The sequence below is a fragment of the Mastigoproctus giganteus genome, chromosome 4, assembly GCF_048544385.1.
Source record: "Mastigoproctus giganteus isolate SK-2022 chromosome 4, ASM4854438v1, whole genome shotgun sequence".
NCBI lineage: Eukaryota > Metazoa > Arthropoda > Arachnida > Uropygi > Thelyphonidae > Mastigoproctus > Mastigoproctus giganteus.
In genome coordinates this window covers 7288033-7303017 of record NC_143578.1, presented here as the reverse complement: position 1 = coordinate 7303017, position 14985 = coordinate 7288033, and the positions used below count along the sequence as shown (strand labels likewise).

Here is a 14985-nt window from a genome sequence, read left to right as displayed (position 1 = left end):
AGGTGATTTTCCCATTTTATAAGGCAATGGTCAGGCCACAACTTGAATACTGCAAACACGAAGGATATTGAGGTATTAGAACCTTTACAAAGAAGGGTAACAAGATTGGTGAGGAGAATAAAGGGGTGGTTTTACAAATATAGGCATCGGTTTTGCCAATTGCCACGTCTGGAGATTAGGCCCCTGAGAGATGATCTAATTGAGATGTTCAAGGCTTTGAATGGATTGAGCAAACTTAATCCTAATGGCGTCCTTCCCCTTGCTAAGACTACACGCATAAAGAGGTATAAATTGAAATTGAGGAAGGATGGTTATAGAACAGTTATGTGAAGTTTGCCTTCAGCCAACGGTCGTTGATTGCTGGAACAAGTTTCCATCCTTTGTTGTGAAAGTGAATCGTTTGAATAAATTGTAGGAAGGACGAGACAAACTATTGGAGGGGATGGGTAGGTGAAATTGGATATTTTTGGCTTATACTGTATAACCTTGCTTTTTTCCATCATTTGCTAATACTAATATTAATACTACTCTCTCTATCCTACCCAAAATTGGGAGAGAAACATCAGCCTTATTTCTGCTTGTTCAAAATTTGAAAGGATTCGATTTCCAGAATTAAAATACATTCACATGGCACACAAAATTTGCGAATAAATATACTCAAAACTTTTGATCAATCTATGCTATTTTTCAAAGTATTTTAAAATATTTCCCAACATATGTATGTTTTTTATCTTTAAAATAAGCAGAATGAAAGCGGCCATTAAGATAATTGCATTGTTCAAATGTGATCACGTGGTTATGATGTCATCGGATTTTTTATGTTTAATAAGAAAAGCTTAATATCGGAATAATTACTGTTTATAGCCAGCATTTTAGATCGAGAACACGTCAGATTTATTTCCAAAACTATTCATTAAATACGTCACAAGTATTACACGCACTACTGAACTGAAGAAAGATAATCAGCTGCATTAGCGGCACTATTAGTGATCTCAGAATCATAGCTAATGCAGGAAGGCTATCCTTTTTGTTTTATTTTTTACTGGAGTAATTTTCAAAAAAAAAAAATCACGATATGAGCTATTTGCTGCTTTTAACAAAATATAATGAAATATGGAAAATAGGTTATTATGAATAACGTAAAAATCTACAAGCTAAGTGCTCTGCAAGGATCAGTTATCTGAATAAATGTTTGCTAAGAGATACCAACCACGAGAAGGTTAATTAGTTTCACCTCAAGCGTCGTATAGGCCCTGTCTTGAAAATGTTTGTTGAGGCCAATCGATATTGAGGCACAATCTTTCCTTCCTATAGAATTTTTCACGATTTTCTTTCATAAAGTAAAACAGGGAATCCGATGGCAGAACGCAATTTTCAGGTATCGGAAGCTTCAAATCGAAATTAATCCAGTCGGGATCCATTAGTGACCACGAAGGTCGACATAAGAAGGAAACCTGTATCTGGAGGAAGATACTAATAAACAAATGGTCATTAAGGGCATCTCATAATAAGGGGTTACCTAAATTGCAAATTAAAGACAACTTCCGTTGTTAATTACGTATAAGATTTCCTTGTACCGATTGATGACTCGCAGTATATTATGAGGACATCCTCTGTGGCTACCATCTCTTCTTTGGCCATTTGCTGACAACGATGAAGCTCTTTTACGTCTTTGCAGTGATCTTGGTTGAAGCCTGGGCGGATGATAATGCTTTCAACAAAACGATGTCGAGAGATTGTGGTAAGAAAATAAAAAAATGTAACTAAATACTTCTAATTTTCAAATAACAGAAGTGTAGTTACTTAGTAATGATGTTTTTAACAAGCTATTAATGCAAATGATAACTATATAATAATTTTTAAAAAATTACAGATAAATAAAAGTATAAATTTTATCTACTTGATTTTTCTTAAGTTCATTTGCAGGTATCTTAAAAATTCAAAATGAAAATTTTCTCCTTTTACAGGACTGGACACCCACCAAGAGACTATAGACTGCGTTACTAAATTTATAGGCGACCATGTAAGTGACTAACTGTTGTTATATAGTATATTCTCATTCAATTCCTTCACTTCAATTTTTTTTACAGATTTATGTACCTATTGTACACAGTTTCTGGAAACTAAATATCCGGAAGTTGCGATTATATCTCATTTCTAGAGTTAGTTTTTATGATTTTAGATTCTGGAGGACTGGAACATCTGCGCCAAAGAGGCAGAAGATAGACAGGTGGAGTCCCTTAGTGAACTGGTGGAATACTTATGTGAAGGGATCAAGGCTGGAACGGGTGTCTCCGTGGTGAGTTTCTATTTTCTTCTCTCTTTCGCGATAATGGGAGCTCATTTGTCTTTTTCATCAATATCTATTTGTAGCGTTGCTTTATTCATTTATTATTTTTCTTTGTAGCATCTTCTTAATGCAAAAAGATGTGTTATGGCTCGAACCAGACACCCGACCGAAGAGCATTTCATGGATGAAATTCGTGAGGCTTACAAAGTAAGTGGTCTGACAACAAAGTGGAGCTGATATTAATACTCCTAAGCACTAAATAATTTATAATAATTATTCATATATAAGGGATGCAGTCCGAAATAAATACAACTGAACTCTAAGTTAAACTTAATGATAGAGACCGTTAACAACAGGGATCGTTTATCCGTCTTAAATTTAATTTTACGGAAACTTTTGATGAAAGGAATCCTTGATTGGGTCTTGATTTACGCTTTTCTACACCAATGAAAGTGTGGCGTGATTTTTGTCTAGCTATGCATTTAGATTTTATCATGGTATGAGTATGTTCTGTTGGTACGGCCTAGATCCGTACATACTGTTATAAAGTCGTGTCACCTCCATTGAATAGCTTTCTGTCGTAGAGGACCAACTTCAGCCCGCAATGCTTCATTTTTACCACCCGGAAAGGGACGTATTCTTTCAAAACGACAACTACTATCCAACAGGCAAAAATTGTCATATAATAGTTTGCGGAACATTTCTAAGATTTCCAACATCTATCCTAGTATTCAGTATGTGTACGTTAGTCTTTCCAAACCACTCAGACCCTGAAAATGCTACAAGTCTTTTGATAAACTTTTATCTGAATAGACAATGGTATCAGTCAGTTGTCTGCGCCCTCGTAGGTACCACAGTTGGTACAATCACCGTTCTTCCTACACCGTGTGGAAAAGACCAAAGTTCCGAGTCCTGTCGATGACATGAGCAATTTTTATGGGCCTTTTCGCAACGTGGCTCAGTTAGTCGGTCTCAAGCGAGGGTAGCATGGTATTTCCCCCCCACAAACTCCTGTTTTTCATCCAGCTAACAGAAAATCGACTACAGAATAGACGCAATTTAGAGACAGCATACACGGAGCAGAATGGCCTTAGTCGCTGATGCTCCTAAAATCCTATTATAACAACAAGAACGCAGACTCTGAAACACTTTGGATGTCAGCAGTACCCAAGCAGTGAAGGGAGTTCAAAACGATATGATTATCTGGGTTGTCAAAAATCTGAAAGATAAATTTCGCGATGTAAAAACGGACTTGGTTTTAGAGTTTGAATAGTGAAAAAGGATAATATTTCTCTTCTTTCTATTTAGATCATATATAACATAATATTTTGCAACATTCAGAATTATGAATCTACATTTCTGCTAATTTTCTTTCCAGTACTGTGGATCAGTAGTTGCTGAGTAGGTAAGTTATCTCGTATTTGTTTATTATGTCTTAGAATGTTTTAATAATAAATTCTAAATACACTATATTTAATTACATTTATATTTCAAAGTTATGTGGAAATAACTCTTAACTAGCGAATTAAATGATTAATTAATGTACTGAAGACACGATGCACTAATGAATAGTATGAAATTATTATTATCCGAAAAATTCATGGAGTGATAAAAATATAGTTTGAGAACTTACCAAAAGGAACCGCTGTGTATACTACGATCTCAAATCCTCTGATATTCTATTTAATGAAAAATAAACCAAATTTAACTAATATAAACAACACAGAGGAAAAAAATGAACATTTTTAAACAATTTATATATTAGTGCAATTAAGGATATTTGAGATGCTGGTATTAAAAAAAAAAATGTGATGACAATTGAATAAAATTGTAATAATAAATGTTATTTTAGAATTTATTTATTTATTTATTTTATTCTTACTACGCTCTGCATGTAAGAGAATAACTACACCTTTTATTAAAAGAGATGATATATGCTAAAATTTATAAAAAGATCCTTGATTCGTTAATTAAACAAATATCGCATCTAATAATCTATATTTTCCTGTTTCAGAGTAATGGCAAGATTCGGATGAGGCAATGAGAAATTATTTCTTCCAAAAATGTCAAACGCTATATAACAGATTTTGCTTTTATGTATAAACTTATGAAAGCCTCGTTCATTTTAATATGTAGTCAAGATCAGTAGATATTGATAAAATAAACTGATATTTGATAATGACTGGTGTCCATAATTCTTAAAAATTCAAAAAAAGAAAACAGATAAAAAATATAAAAAAATACTTATAAATTTATTTTGTTTATGTTTTTATAATTTAATTGCGGTATCTAAATACAGTAGCGGATTCATAGTATGGAAATTCAAAATTAAACGTAACATTGACCTTAAACACTTCCAAATGGCAGAATTACTGTTTCAGTTATTCATAAATTTAGAAAAACAAACTTGTAATAGATTTAAAATGAAAACAGAAAATATAAGAATAAAATCCTTAACGAGTTAACTTAGTATTAGTATTATTAGTATTAGTAACGGCCGCATGGTGCAAGAAAGCCTATGGCTTATGCTGCACCAGCCAAAAAAAAAAAAAAAAAAAATCCGAACAAAACAATGATAAAAACAAAAAAAATAAATAAATAAATAAAATAAATAACTAAATAATAATAATTAATAAATAAAAAAAATAAAATAAAAAATAAATGAAATAAAAAATAAATAAAATAAAAAATAAATAAAAAGGAAATTAATCCTATCATCCTATGCGCTTCCCTTACCCGAAAGTACTATCCAGATAACCTTTGAATTTCCCCAAACTGTCGGCCTCTACCACCCATGAAGGCAACTTATTCCAGTAATTTATAACTCGCTGGCTAAAATAAAACTTCCTGCAGTCCAATCTAAACATTTCCCCCGTAACTTCAATTTATGTCCCCTAGTTCTAGCATCATTTATAATCTTGAAAATTTTGTCCTCATTCATTTTACTGATGCCTCTCAGAGCCTTAAACACCTCAATCAAATCTCCTCTAAGGTGTCTAGTTTCCAAACTCTGCCGCCCACATATCCGAAGTCTTTCTTCATAAGGACGCCCTTTTGCCGATCTCACCAGGCGAGTTACCCTTCTTTGCACCCTTTCAAGAAGCTCGATGTCTTTCTTTAGGTGCGGTCTCCATACTTGAACACAGTATTCCAAGTGTGGTCTAACATAAGCCTTATATAATGGGATTATCACGTCCCTATCTCTACTTGCAAAAGTTCGATAGATCATCGATAGGACACCATGGGCCTTCCTTGTAACCTGTTTACAATGCTCAGAGAATTTCATGTCTGACCGTATTTGTAACACCCAAGTCCCTTTCCTCCAGTACTGGGTTTAGTTGAACTCCACCAAGTGAATAAGTTATTTTGGGATTACCGTTTCCCAGGTGTAATACCTTACACTTTGTTGGATTAAAGCACAGCTGCCATTTTTCTGACCATTCTTGAAGTCTATCTAGGTCTCTCTGAAGAAGCTCAGCTTGACAGTGATCATTAACTACTCTACCAATTTTAACATCATCTGCAAATTTAGACATCACGCCCTCTATCCCTTCATCAATGTCGTTTATGAAAATTAAAAACAACAGTGGTCCTAATACTGATCCTTGGGGAACCCCACTTCTTACATCAACCCAATCTGAGGAATAGCCATTTATCACAACCCTCTGCCTCCTGCCCTGAAGCCATCCTTCTATCCATCTAAGGATTTTCCCAGTGATTCCAACCTGTTCCAGCTTATAAAGCAACCGCTCATGTGGGACTCAGTCAAAAGCTTTGCTGAAATCTAAATAAACAATGTCGAAATTATTCCCTAAATCCAGCTCGTGAGTGACCCTTTCGAAATAGCGAACCAGATTTGTTAAACATGATTTTCCCTTTACAAAACCATGCTGAGTATCCTTGAGAATTTCAATTCGATCCAAATGATCCTGAATTCCACCCTTGATAATTGCCTCCATGATTTTCCCTACCACTGAAGTCAGACTGACAGGTCGATAATTTCCAACTTCACTTTTAGAGCCACCCTTATGTATGGGAGATACATTTGCACTTTTCCAATCCAAGGGAATGGAAAAGTGCAAATGTATTTGCAAAAGGGGATTTTCCAATCCAAGTGATGCTTGCATAATTAGCCTCAATGGTTCAATGCACTCGCTTGCCGCCTCTCTTAAGATTATAGGGTATATTCCATCAACTCCAGGAGCCTTACTGGTCTGTAGGCTCGAAAGTATTTTCATTAAATAATCTTGCGAAATTTCAGTATCATTAATTACATATTTTTCAACTTCGCTCCCATAATTTCCCATTGCCACAAAACGTTTTTCATTTGTAAATATCGATGCAAAATAACTGTTGAGTTCATCTGCAACGGCAGCTGGTGTATTTATTACTATCCCCTTTCCCTTACGTAAAGGTCCGATCTGGTTTGTCCTGCTACTTGTTAAGGATAAAATCCTTAACAAGAATAACGTTCAAATTCCAAGAGAAATTAAAATTCGCAGTAATCCTCAATAGAGTTGTCTGGACAAGTGTAGTATTGTTAAGGTTTTAAAGATCTGTAGCCCTTTACAATTCCATATGCCATTCGCGATATCATAAAAGTTTTCTCAGCATCTAGAACTGCGTAAGTTGCTGAACTGCGAGATGAACTGATACAATTTAAAGGAGAAAGAAATTTGATTGCATTTCCTTGTGGCAGTTGTTCCGCATTCTTTCTTACTGCCGAACAATTGTGTACTTTTATTTGAAAGCGAAATATAAATTGCGTAAGGTTAATTGCTGTCACTGGAAATATAAGCAGGAAAAAACTGCTTGGCTCTTATGTTCGTAGGAGCGTGTTCCAGATGAGAACACACTTCTTGTACCCCAATATTACTCCCACTACCTCCATGGTGACGTCATTAACGTCTGACCTTCAGAATCTTGTTTTAAAGGGAATTATTGCTCATCCAGGATGACTGGAATTCCATTTTGACGAAAGTAGTTATTTATTGTTTCAAGTAGCCGTGGTAATGATAGATTCCTTCCTCCCTAGAGCGTCTGGACAAATTGGTTTCCTCCAAAACCTGTCCAGTGTGATCGTAGCCTTGAACACGACTTCCATGTAGCGGCTTAGAAAGCTGATTATGCATCTCAAACAATCGATTTTGTATTAAAAATATTCAGAGTGGTTATTGATGATCTCTAATAAAATGGGAGAAGGTTGGCTTGGAAATATAACTTTCAGGCGTTTCCCAAGGATCCGAAAATACAAATAACAGCAACAAAAAAGATAGTTGAAGAATTCTAGTAATTAATGATAATTATAGACAGAGGTGTTTATCACTGCGATTAATATTTGACAAACCAATCATCATAGTTTGAAAAAAATTAATATTATAGTTTCCAATTTCTAGTTATACGAAGGGAATAGGATGCAAGTGGCAGTCGAAAACGCCACTAGCTTATGGTCCTAATAATGCTGTCTTTACGATGAAAACATAGCAAAATTAACATTCCCCTTCCAAAATACGAAAGAAGAGTCCATTTGAACAATTTAAATGTAATCATCCAACTGTCCGGAGGTCTTATAGATGTGGTGTTGTGAAGACTCCTGGATGAAGATTCTTATGCTTTTAATTATTGTTCTTTGTAAACTTTAGGAACACAGAGATTGGACAGCTGGTAACATGCGAATGGCAATGATCTCTGAGAGAGAAAACTGATTAGTTGAGATGTGTAAAAATGGCATTTTCCCACCATCTGAGTCAAAAAAAAGTTCCCGAGTTACCCTGAGAGAGAGAGAGAGAGAGAGAGAGAGAGAGAGAGAGTCAAAAGGAGAATGAAATCACCAAGAAAGAAAAGAATGATGATATCCAGCTCAGAACCCTGGGTGTGCCATGCCGCTCACCAATGTGAGCCCCCAGGGTTAAATTTCCACGTATAATGATCAAATTTACATCCTCCTCTTGGTGTTTATTTATTTTTTTTCAAAAATTGCCTTTACCTATTCGCTATGAATGGGCAAAACCATTATGAAACTCAATAGATCGGACAAGACCATTTATCAGAAGAGGTTTTATATAATTTTTCTGAGAAATTATGTTGGTATAAGAATCATGAAAAAATAATGTACAGAATTGTATTTTGTAAGTAAATTAGTTTCGCTGAACCGAGCTATTCCTTTATCTGATTTTGTTACGGAAATTTCTCTTTGTGGAAGGGAAGGCATGACAGCCCAGTCGCGCATGTCCTCCACAAAGAAGCAACGCACGATTGTTGTCAATGACGTCATTTTTCATGACAGGTCCAAACTGGCAATCATGCACATCTCATGGAGGAGACAAAAAGAGATACAGCACTTACTTCTGCTCTTTGCTTTGAACAGATCCATCCGAAATGAAGTTGCTGGTAACGCTCTCCCTGATATTGGCTGGGGTATCTCTGTCCAGGGCTGCTTTTGGCAAGACCATGGCGAGAGACTGCCGTGAGTATCCAATGATTATTTTTTAAAATATATCCATCGCAGATTCACATTTTTCTGCATAAATATAGCATTCAAAAATCTTTAAAAATTTTTAAATTTGATCAAATAAAATGAAAAATTTAGTTTTAAGGAGTTCATTTTGTGCTTGTTTTATACTTACAAGCCATAAAAAGGTGTCTAATTAAATTTATATTTACTAAACATTAAAATTAATAAATAACTTATAAAAATGCCTTAATTTATTTATTAAAATATTTTTAAATATAAACATTATTGCTTAAAGATGCAAAAGCAACATTTCTCTTTTATTATACACTTTTTTGTACGAAGGAGACCAATCACGTGAACTGCAGAACTAAATCATGCAGTGAGTCACGTTATGGACAACAAAATATAGAACTTTTTCTCTAAATGAATTGTGCCCAATAGATTAAATTACAGGGTCATCAGTCGTACTCAATTAATGTTGAAAAATGTAATAATATTTTTCAAATATCGTTTTATGAATCTGATTAATGGAAAACCCTTTTTTGCAGCAACTGAAGGAAAATATGATCTCTTCCGTTGTTTGTTGAAAAACATGCACGACGAGGTAAATCTATTATTTTAAAGTAAAAATAAATTTTTCAAATAATATGAATATAGAAATAAAAATGATAATTTTAATACACCATAAAACTTTTTATATAGTAGAGATATAGCATTAATTTCCATCATAACTTACTCTTTTAGGAGCATTCATTTTATATTAAAAACTCATTTCAATTAACTTTAAAAATTGGAGTTTAATTTTAAAGTTAAAAACAGAAAAAAAAAATATCTACCGATTTCCTTTTTTGTTTTTTCAGTATTTAGATCACTGGATCGAATGTGCTAAAGAGATTGAGGGCCGGGTATTAACTACTGACGATGAGGTTGAAGACTACAGATGTGAGGGAGCGTTATCTGGAACAGGAACATCAGAGGTAAGTGCACATTATGGTTTGAGGAAATGTGGTGGATGCGCTGAAACGCACTGCGTACATTAACTAACTTGGTTTCTTCATGCTTAGTTATTTCTTATTCAGTAAGCATGGATTAGAAGTTATTTTTCATTACGTACAGCAAGTGTAGTAAGCTGGAATAGTTCTATCTTCATAAAACCATAATGCTTTGAAAACTGGAAATATAAAACTTTTATATTTCTTTAGGAAATGCGTAAAGTTTTGAGATGCATAAGGGAGAAACGAGGAAAACCCAAAGAGGAATTTATTGAAGAAATAAAAGCTGCTTATCACGTAAGTTTTTGCTTTAATTCCATTCGGCTTTCTAATTCATATTAATAAAACATTGCAAACACAGAAAAGTTTATGAAAATTTATCCTTCATGCTGCGCAATCGAACAAAAAAAAAAAGAATATATCTTTAATGTGTTATATTTCTTTTAGAAAATAATTAGTTGTGTTCTCTTTTTAACATATTTTGAATAACAGTCATTTTCCTCGTTCTGTTTTACAGGCGTGTGGAACACACATCGTCGAGTAGGTGAGAGAACATTTTATTTCTATTTTTTTTCTAATATTGTCAGTGGCATATGTAACAAAAAAAACAAGCTTATGCGGCATCAGACAAAAAAAACACGAAACCTCTCATTTTACCTATTCATTCCCGCCAATAGTTTGTCTAGTTCTCCTTTGAATTTATTTAAACTATCAAGTTCTCTTGTTAGTTTAAACCTCCTCTTCCAGCTTGGAGATGGTCAAATCCGTAATCCCGAAGGAATACGTTACTAGGGCGATTGTCTGCGCGAGTAGCACAGTGGTATCGTCACCGTCCTCCCCACTTCGGGTGGAAATGGCTCGGGTTCGAATCCCGTCGATGATGGGAGGAACTTTAGTGGCCTTTTTCACTCCGTGGTTGAATTAGTCGGTCTCAGGCGTAGATAGTTCAAAAGTTCATTCTTAGGTAAGAATAGCATGGTTTTTTGTTCACTAAACTGAAAATGGACCTCAGAACATACGCAATTTGCAAACAATATACACAGAGCAATATGGCCTTAGTTTCTGATGCTCCTAAAACCCTACTACTATAAATACAACAACAGCATCATCCCTAGAAATTTGTTTGACTCTGCTTCTGTCATGCCTTCAACTCTTCACTGGTCTTCATCTTGTAGTTTCGTCCGATTTGATATCTTTGATATAATTCATGATTCTTGCATTTGTCTAAGGCAAATTGCATCCTAATGTCAGTACTAAACTCTAAGTTTAGTACTGACACCAATACTGACGAGAATCAACTCCAACAGATACTCCGATAAGCCGGAGTAGCTGTTTGAGTTTATTCTCCGTTGTGGCATAGAGTTGGATGTCATCCATGTACACAAAGTTGGCTAGGATGTATAAGTCTTCCTCCCTTGTTTTAGGGTATACCCATACTTAACTGTTATTGAGAAAGGTAGACAGTGGATTGAGTACTAGACAGAACCTAGTGGCTCAGGGCACCTTCCTGGAAGGTTCCTTTACTGATGGGGATCGGTTTGATCAGAATGTTCTCGACCTTGATGGTGGATCTCCATTTTACCACGGATACTTCTAGGAAGTGTGCATGTCTGGTTAACTTTGTAGATCCCCAGTGTCTTTATCAGCCAGCTATGTGGCACGGAGTCGAAGGCCTTGGGGTAGTCGATGTAGGCCGTATTCAGGTTGCGGTGCTTCTTGTTGGTCTGCTCCATAAGTGTAGCTTCAATGGTTAATTGCTCCTTGCATCCTTTTCTCATCTGCTTACATCCATTCTACTGCTCGGCTATGAGTTCTGGCTCTACATGTGGGCTGATATTTTTTTAGTTATGCAGTTGGTCGTTGGTCAGGATTATTGTTAGAGAAAGATGATTGCTCTGTACTATGCTGGGTTTGTAGTGTCTTTGTCCTTAGCTTTCAGGTAAATGATTCTTTGAGTCAGAGACCCTGGGATTTAACTGCACATATAGTCGCATAAACCACTGTGTGTGTATTTGAACTTCCCTTAGCAACAGCTGTGGATTTTTTCTATTCCTTGGGTTCGCTGGTTCGGTTTTAAGATTTCCTAATTGTCTGTGTACTCCTTTCTAATGAATCTCCCATTATATTATTTCATGTATGTTCTTGATTTTCTTCCGTTCTAAATCTATCCAGGGGACGGCCATTATGACTAACTTCGCTGCTGAACTCCTCGAGTGCCTTCTTGTTGGGAGATCCGTTGCCTTCCTTCTCCTTGTCCAATTTTTTTTTCTTTAGTAGAAGACCCTCTGGTTTCCATCAAATATCCTGTTTTCCTGTGGATACTCTCCCCGTAACTGCGAAGTCTTTTGTTCAGTGGCAGGAGTTTCTGTCAGAGGGTGTCAAGGTATTCTTTGATCCTCTGACTATAGGTCTCGGATGTGCTGTAGATGTCTTTCTTGAGGATGGTCTTCTCTTTTCTGAGCAGCTTCTTACTTCTGTTACCTCGTTAGTCCTTGGTTTATTAATTTATCTTGATTTAACTTGGTTAGTCTATTGATTTATTAACAATCAATCAATAGTAAATCAACAAGTTAGTTAATGTACATACATTTCAGGCACTGGAAACGAGTAATGATTCCAGATTTATTATTTTAAAAAATGACCAAAGGCAATGTCTCTGAAGTGAGAACTAAGAAATTTTTTTTCGAAGCTTCCGCCATATTGCCCGTTCATTCTTTCAACCAGCGCACTGTAAAAAACGTAATATCCAATGCTATGTGCAGTATATGGATAGCCTGTGTGATTTGTATGAGAGTTAACAAATTGCTCTAGAAGAGTGAAATATGAAATTTCTTGAAAATCCACCACTGGGAGTCGTGTTATTAAACACGGATGGACGGACAAAGAAATAATAACGGCATAATTTCAATTTGTCTAATTTTAATGAAATTTTGGAAGACATTATGTCTGTTTCTAGAAGGCCCAAATATAAAATTTCATGAAAATTCGACCACTGCGAGTTGATTTTGTACATGCGGACGGATGGACATAGTGAAGACAATAGCCGAATTCCCATAAGAGGCTGCCTGTATTTTCGACATATGAGTTCCTTACGGTTCATTTGAAAATCACGAATGAACACAACAAAAATAAAGTAATGTCTATTAAAATGGGACAGTATATTCGTTTAACAACATTTCCCCAAGAAATGTTGAAGGATATTTGTACTTGTACATTCTTTTGAGGACCCTTATAAAGGTAAGCAATGAAATGCTTCCATCACTTTACCACTCTTAGTGAAATAATAAATGTACATCATTTATGTTGATGCTATGGAGATGCTCATTTGGTTTTTATGATTATTTTCAGATAGTCGATCTATATTTAAAGAGGCAGAACCTTTTATTAGCAAGAATAAACCCAGAGTTCCATAGTTTGGCGTGAACACAATCTCTCCGTTCCACCGAAAAGAGAAATGATTTGAAGAAATAATACTTCATCTGTATAATATTCTACAAGGAATGTATATATGACTGTTCTTATAAAGAATATAATAGCAAGAGTTTCTAATAAATAATATAAGAATGAGATGTTCTTCTTGATATCACGCAGAAAGGTTTCCATTAACATCACTGATACAACATAAACAAAGAGCCAAATATTGAAACATTAGAATTCTTTCCATTAGAATTTGTGCGGCAACGTGTATTCTAACATCTTTACATATCCTTATTCATATATTCCACCTTAAATAATTAAGAAAGGTGTCTCAGAATTTAAATGAAACTTGTCTAAATTATTTCATCCTTCGCGTATCTTTTAGATATTTTGATTTGTTTATCTTGATTACGAAATAATAATGGAATGTAACGAAAATGCGAGACAAAAAATAAATCGTTTACAAATATCTGCATTGTTGCAGTCATATGACAAATATATTGTGGCATTCATACTTCTTGCAGTAGTAACTGCAAGAAGTATTTTTTTTGCCAGTGTATGTATATTTCGACGACTTTTAAAATAAACTTAAAGTATAAATAAATAGCACCAGCCAAAAATAACATACAAGAAACAAATAAAAATAAAAATCTCCCCACATCATCAGTTCATTCGTTCTAATAATTTATCCAATCCTTCTTTAAATATCTTTCAATCCTTCTTTGTATATCTTAAAACCACCCACTTCCCCAACACCAGCTAAAGAGAAAGTAAAGAGAATACGTAGACTTCTGGTTGCTCAGTTTTCAGTTATTTAATTGTTTTACTAAATGCCAATTAAAAATTTTAAAATGTTACAAAAGATCCAATTCATTTTCAAATCTCGTTGCTCTGTTAAAGAAATGGAAATATAAACTTCGTTTTCGATTCATACAAGTTAAATCACTGAATATCCCAGCTTAGAGGAGAGTTACTTGATAAAATGGAAAAAAGTTGCAATTGTTACAAGAGTCATTTATTATTTTAATTAATATTTCTTAATTATTTTACAATAACTGAGATATTATTCCCTGAAATTTAGAATTTAATCCAATCTCCACTAGGTTAAAGCAATTGAAGATATCTAATAACTTACATTGACATTGATTCCCATTGATGAGTGCGCGCCCCCTGAAATTAGTCTTCAGGTTTCCGTTGTTGGACCCTTACTTTGGAACCTTGTACTGAACAAATAGATTGCTCTTAATGATGACCTCTCCAATATTGAAATGTTAGGCTAAGCTGATGATCTGTTAGTATTTGTTTATGGCAATTCTAGAGCGAGTTTAGATCCTCACGGTAATAACGTTTTGATCTAGATTTTCGGATTGAATCCACATTTGATGAACAAATAAAACTTTGGTATTTAATTCTATGATTATCGGGGATTTAAGACTCATATACAGCATTTATCAAAGAAAAACTAAGAACTTGTGCTTTTTTTCACATTTCACTCCAAGAATGGGAACTTAATTTCAAAAGGACGTGATTGTGGGAGGTCGTGTGTCCGGAGTCAAGACATGGAGTTTCCGATATGAAAACGATATGTCTTGTTCGTTGTTCACGGCCCACTGTGTTTAAGCTTTATAGCCTAATTTGCTGATGCACCAACAAATCTAACAACTGTGTTTAAGGTATAAAAAAGAAAGGTGTCGACGGGGTTAAACCATCTCCAACGACAGAACTGTAAAGGATTATGCAAGGTGGATGTTCGTGGTGAGCGAAGGGTGCAACACATTGTACGGTCTTAACGGCAAATCACTGTGCGATAGTTGACACTGCAATACAATATA

The 14985-nt window shown here is 34.9% G+C and overlaps 2 protein-coding genes across 2 annotated transcripts; both read left to right on the top strand.

Annotated features, from left to right (window-relative positions):
* The first annotated feature begins 1627 nt into the window (after positions 1–1627).
* On the top strand, positions 1628–4399 carry LOC150086362 (uncharacterized). Its single transcript, XM_090371330.1, has 6 exons — positions 1628–1741; positions 1968–2023; positions 2183–2299; positions 2408–2497; positions 3669–3695; positions 4305–4399. Exons 1-5 carry the CDS (start codon positions 1654–1656, stop codon positions 3693–3695), a joined length of 378 nt encoding a protein of 125 aa, XP_090227456.1. The 5' UTR covers positions 1628–1653; the 3' UTR covers positions 4305–4399.
* A 4247-nt stretch (positions 4400–8646) lies between these two features.
* Positions 8647–13252, top strand: LOC150086361 (uncharacterized). Its single transcript, XM_090371329.1, has 6 exons — positions 8647–8756; positions 9293–9348; positions 9605–9721; positions 9947–10033; positions 10254–10280; positions 13085–13252. Exons 1-5 carry the CDS (start codon positions 8669–8671, stop codon positions 10278–10280), a joined length of 375 nt encoding a protein of 124 aa, XP_090227455.1. The 5' UTR covers positions 8647–8668; the 3' UTR covers positions 13085–13252.
* The last annotated feature ends 1733 nt before the right edge of the window (positions 13253–14985 follow it).

Coding starts and splice junctions, on each gene's coding strand:
- LOC150086362 (XM_090371330.1), top strand. CDS start 1,654: ATGAAGCTCTTTTACGTCTTTGCAGTGATCTTGGTTGAAGCCTGGGCG. Junction 2,300..2,407: donor CTGGAACGGGTGTCTCCGTG/GTGAGTTTCTAT, acceptor TTTTCTTTGTAG/CATCTTCTTAATGCAAAAAG. Junction 2,498..3,668: donor AAATTCGTGAGGCTTACAAA/GTAAGTGGTCTG, acceptor TTTTCTTTCCAG/TACTGTGGATCAGTAGTTGC.
- LOC150086361 (XM_090371329.1), top strand. CDS start 8,669: ATGAAGTTGCTGGTAACGCTCTCCCTGATATTGGCTGGGGTATCTCTG. Junction 8,757..9,292: donor GACCATGGCGAGAGACTGCC/GTGAGTATCCAA, acceptor CCTTTTTTGCAG/CAACTGAAGGAAAATATGAT. Junction 9,722..9,946: donor CTGGAACAGGAACATCAGAG/GTAAGTGCACAT, acceptor ATATTTCTTTAG/GAAATGCGTAAAGTTTTGAG.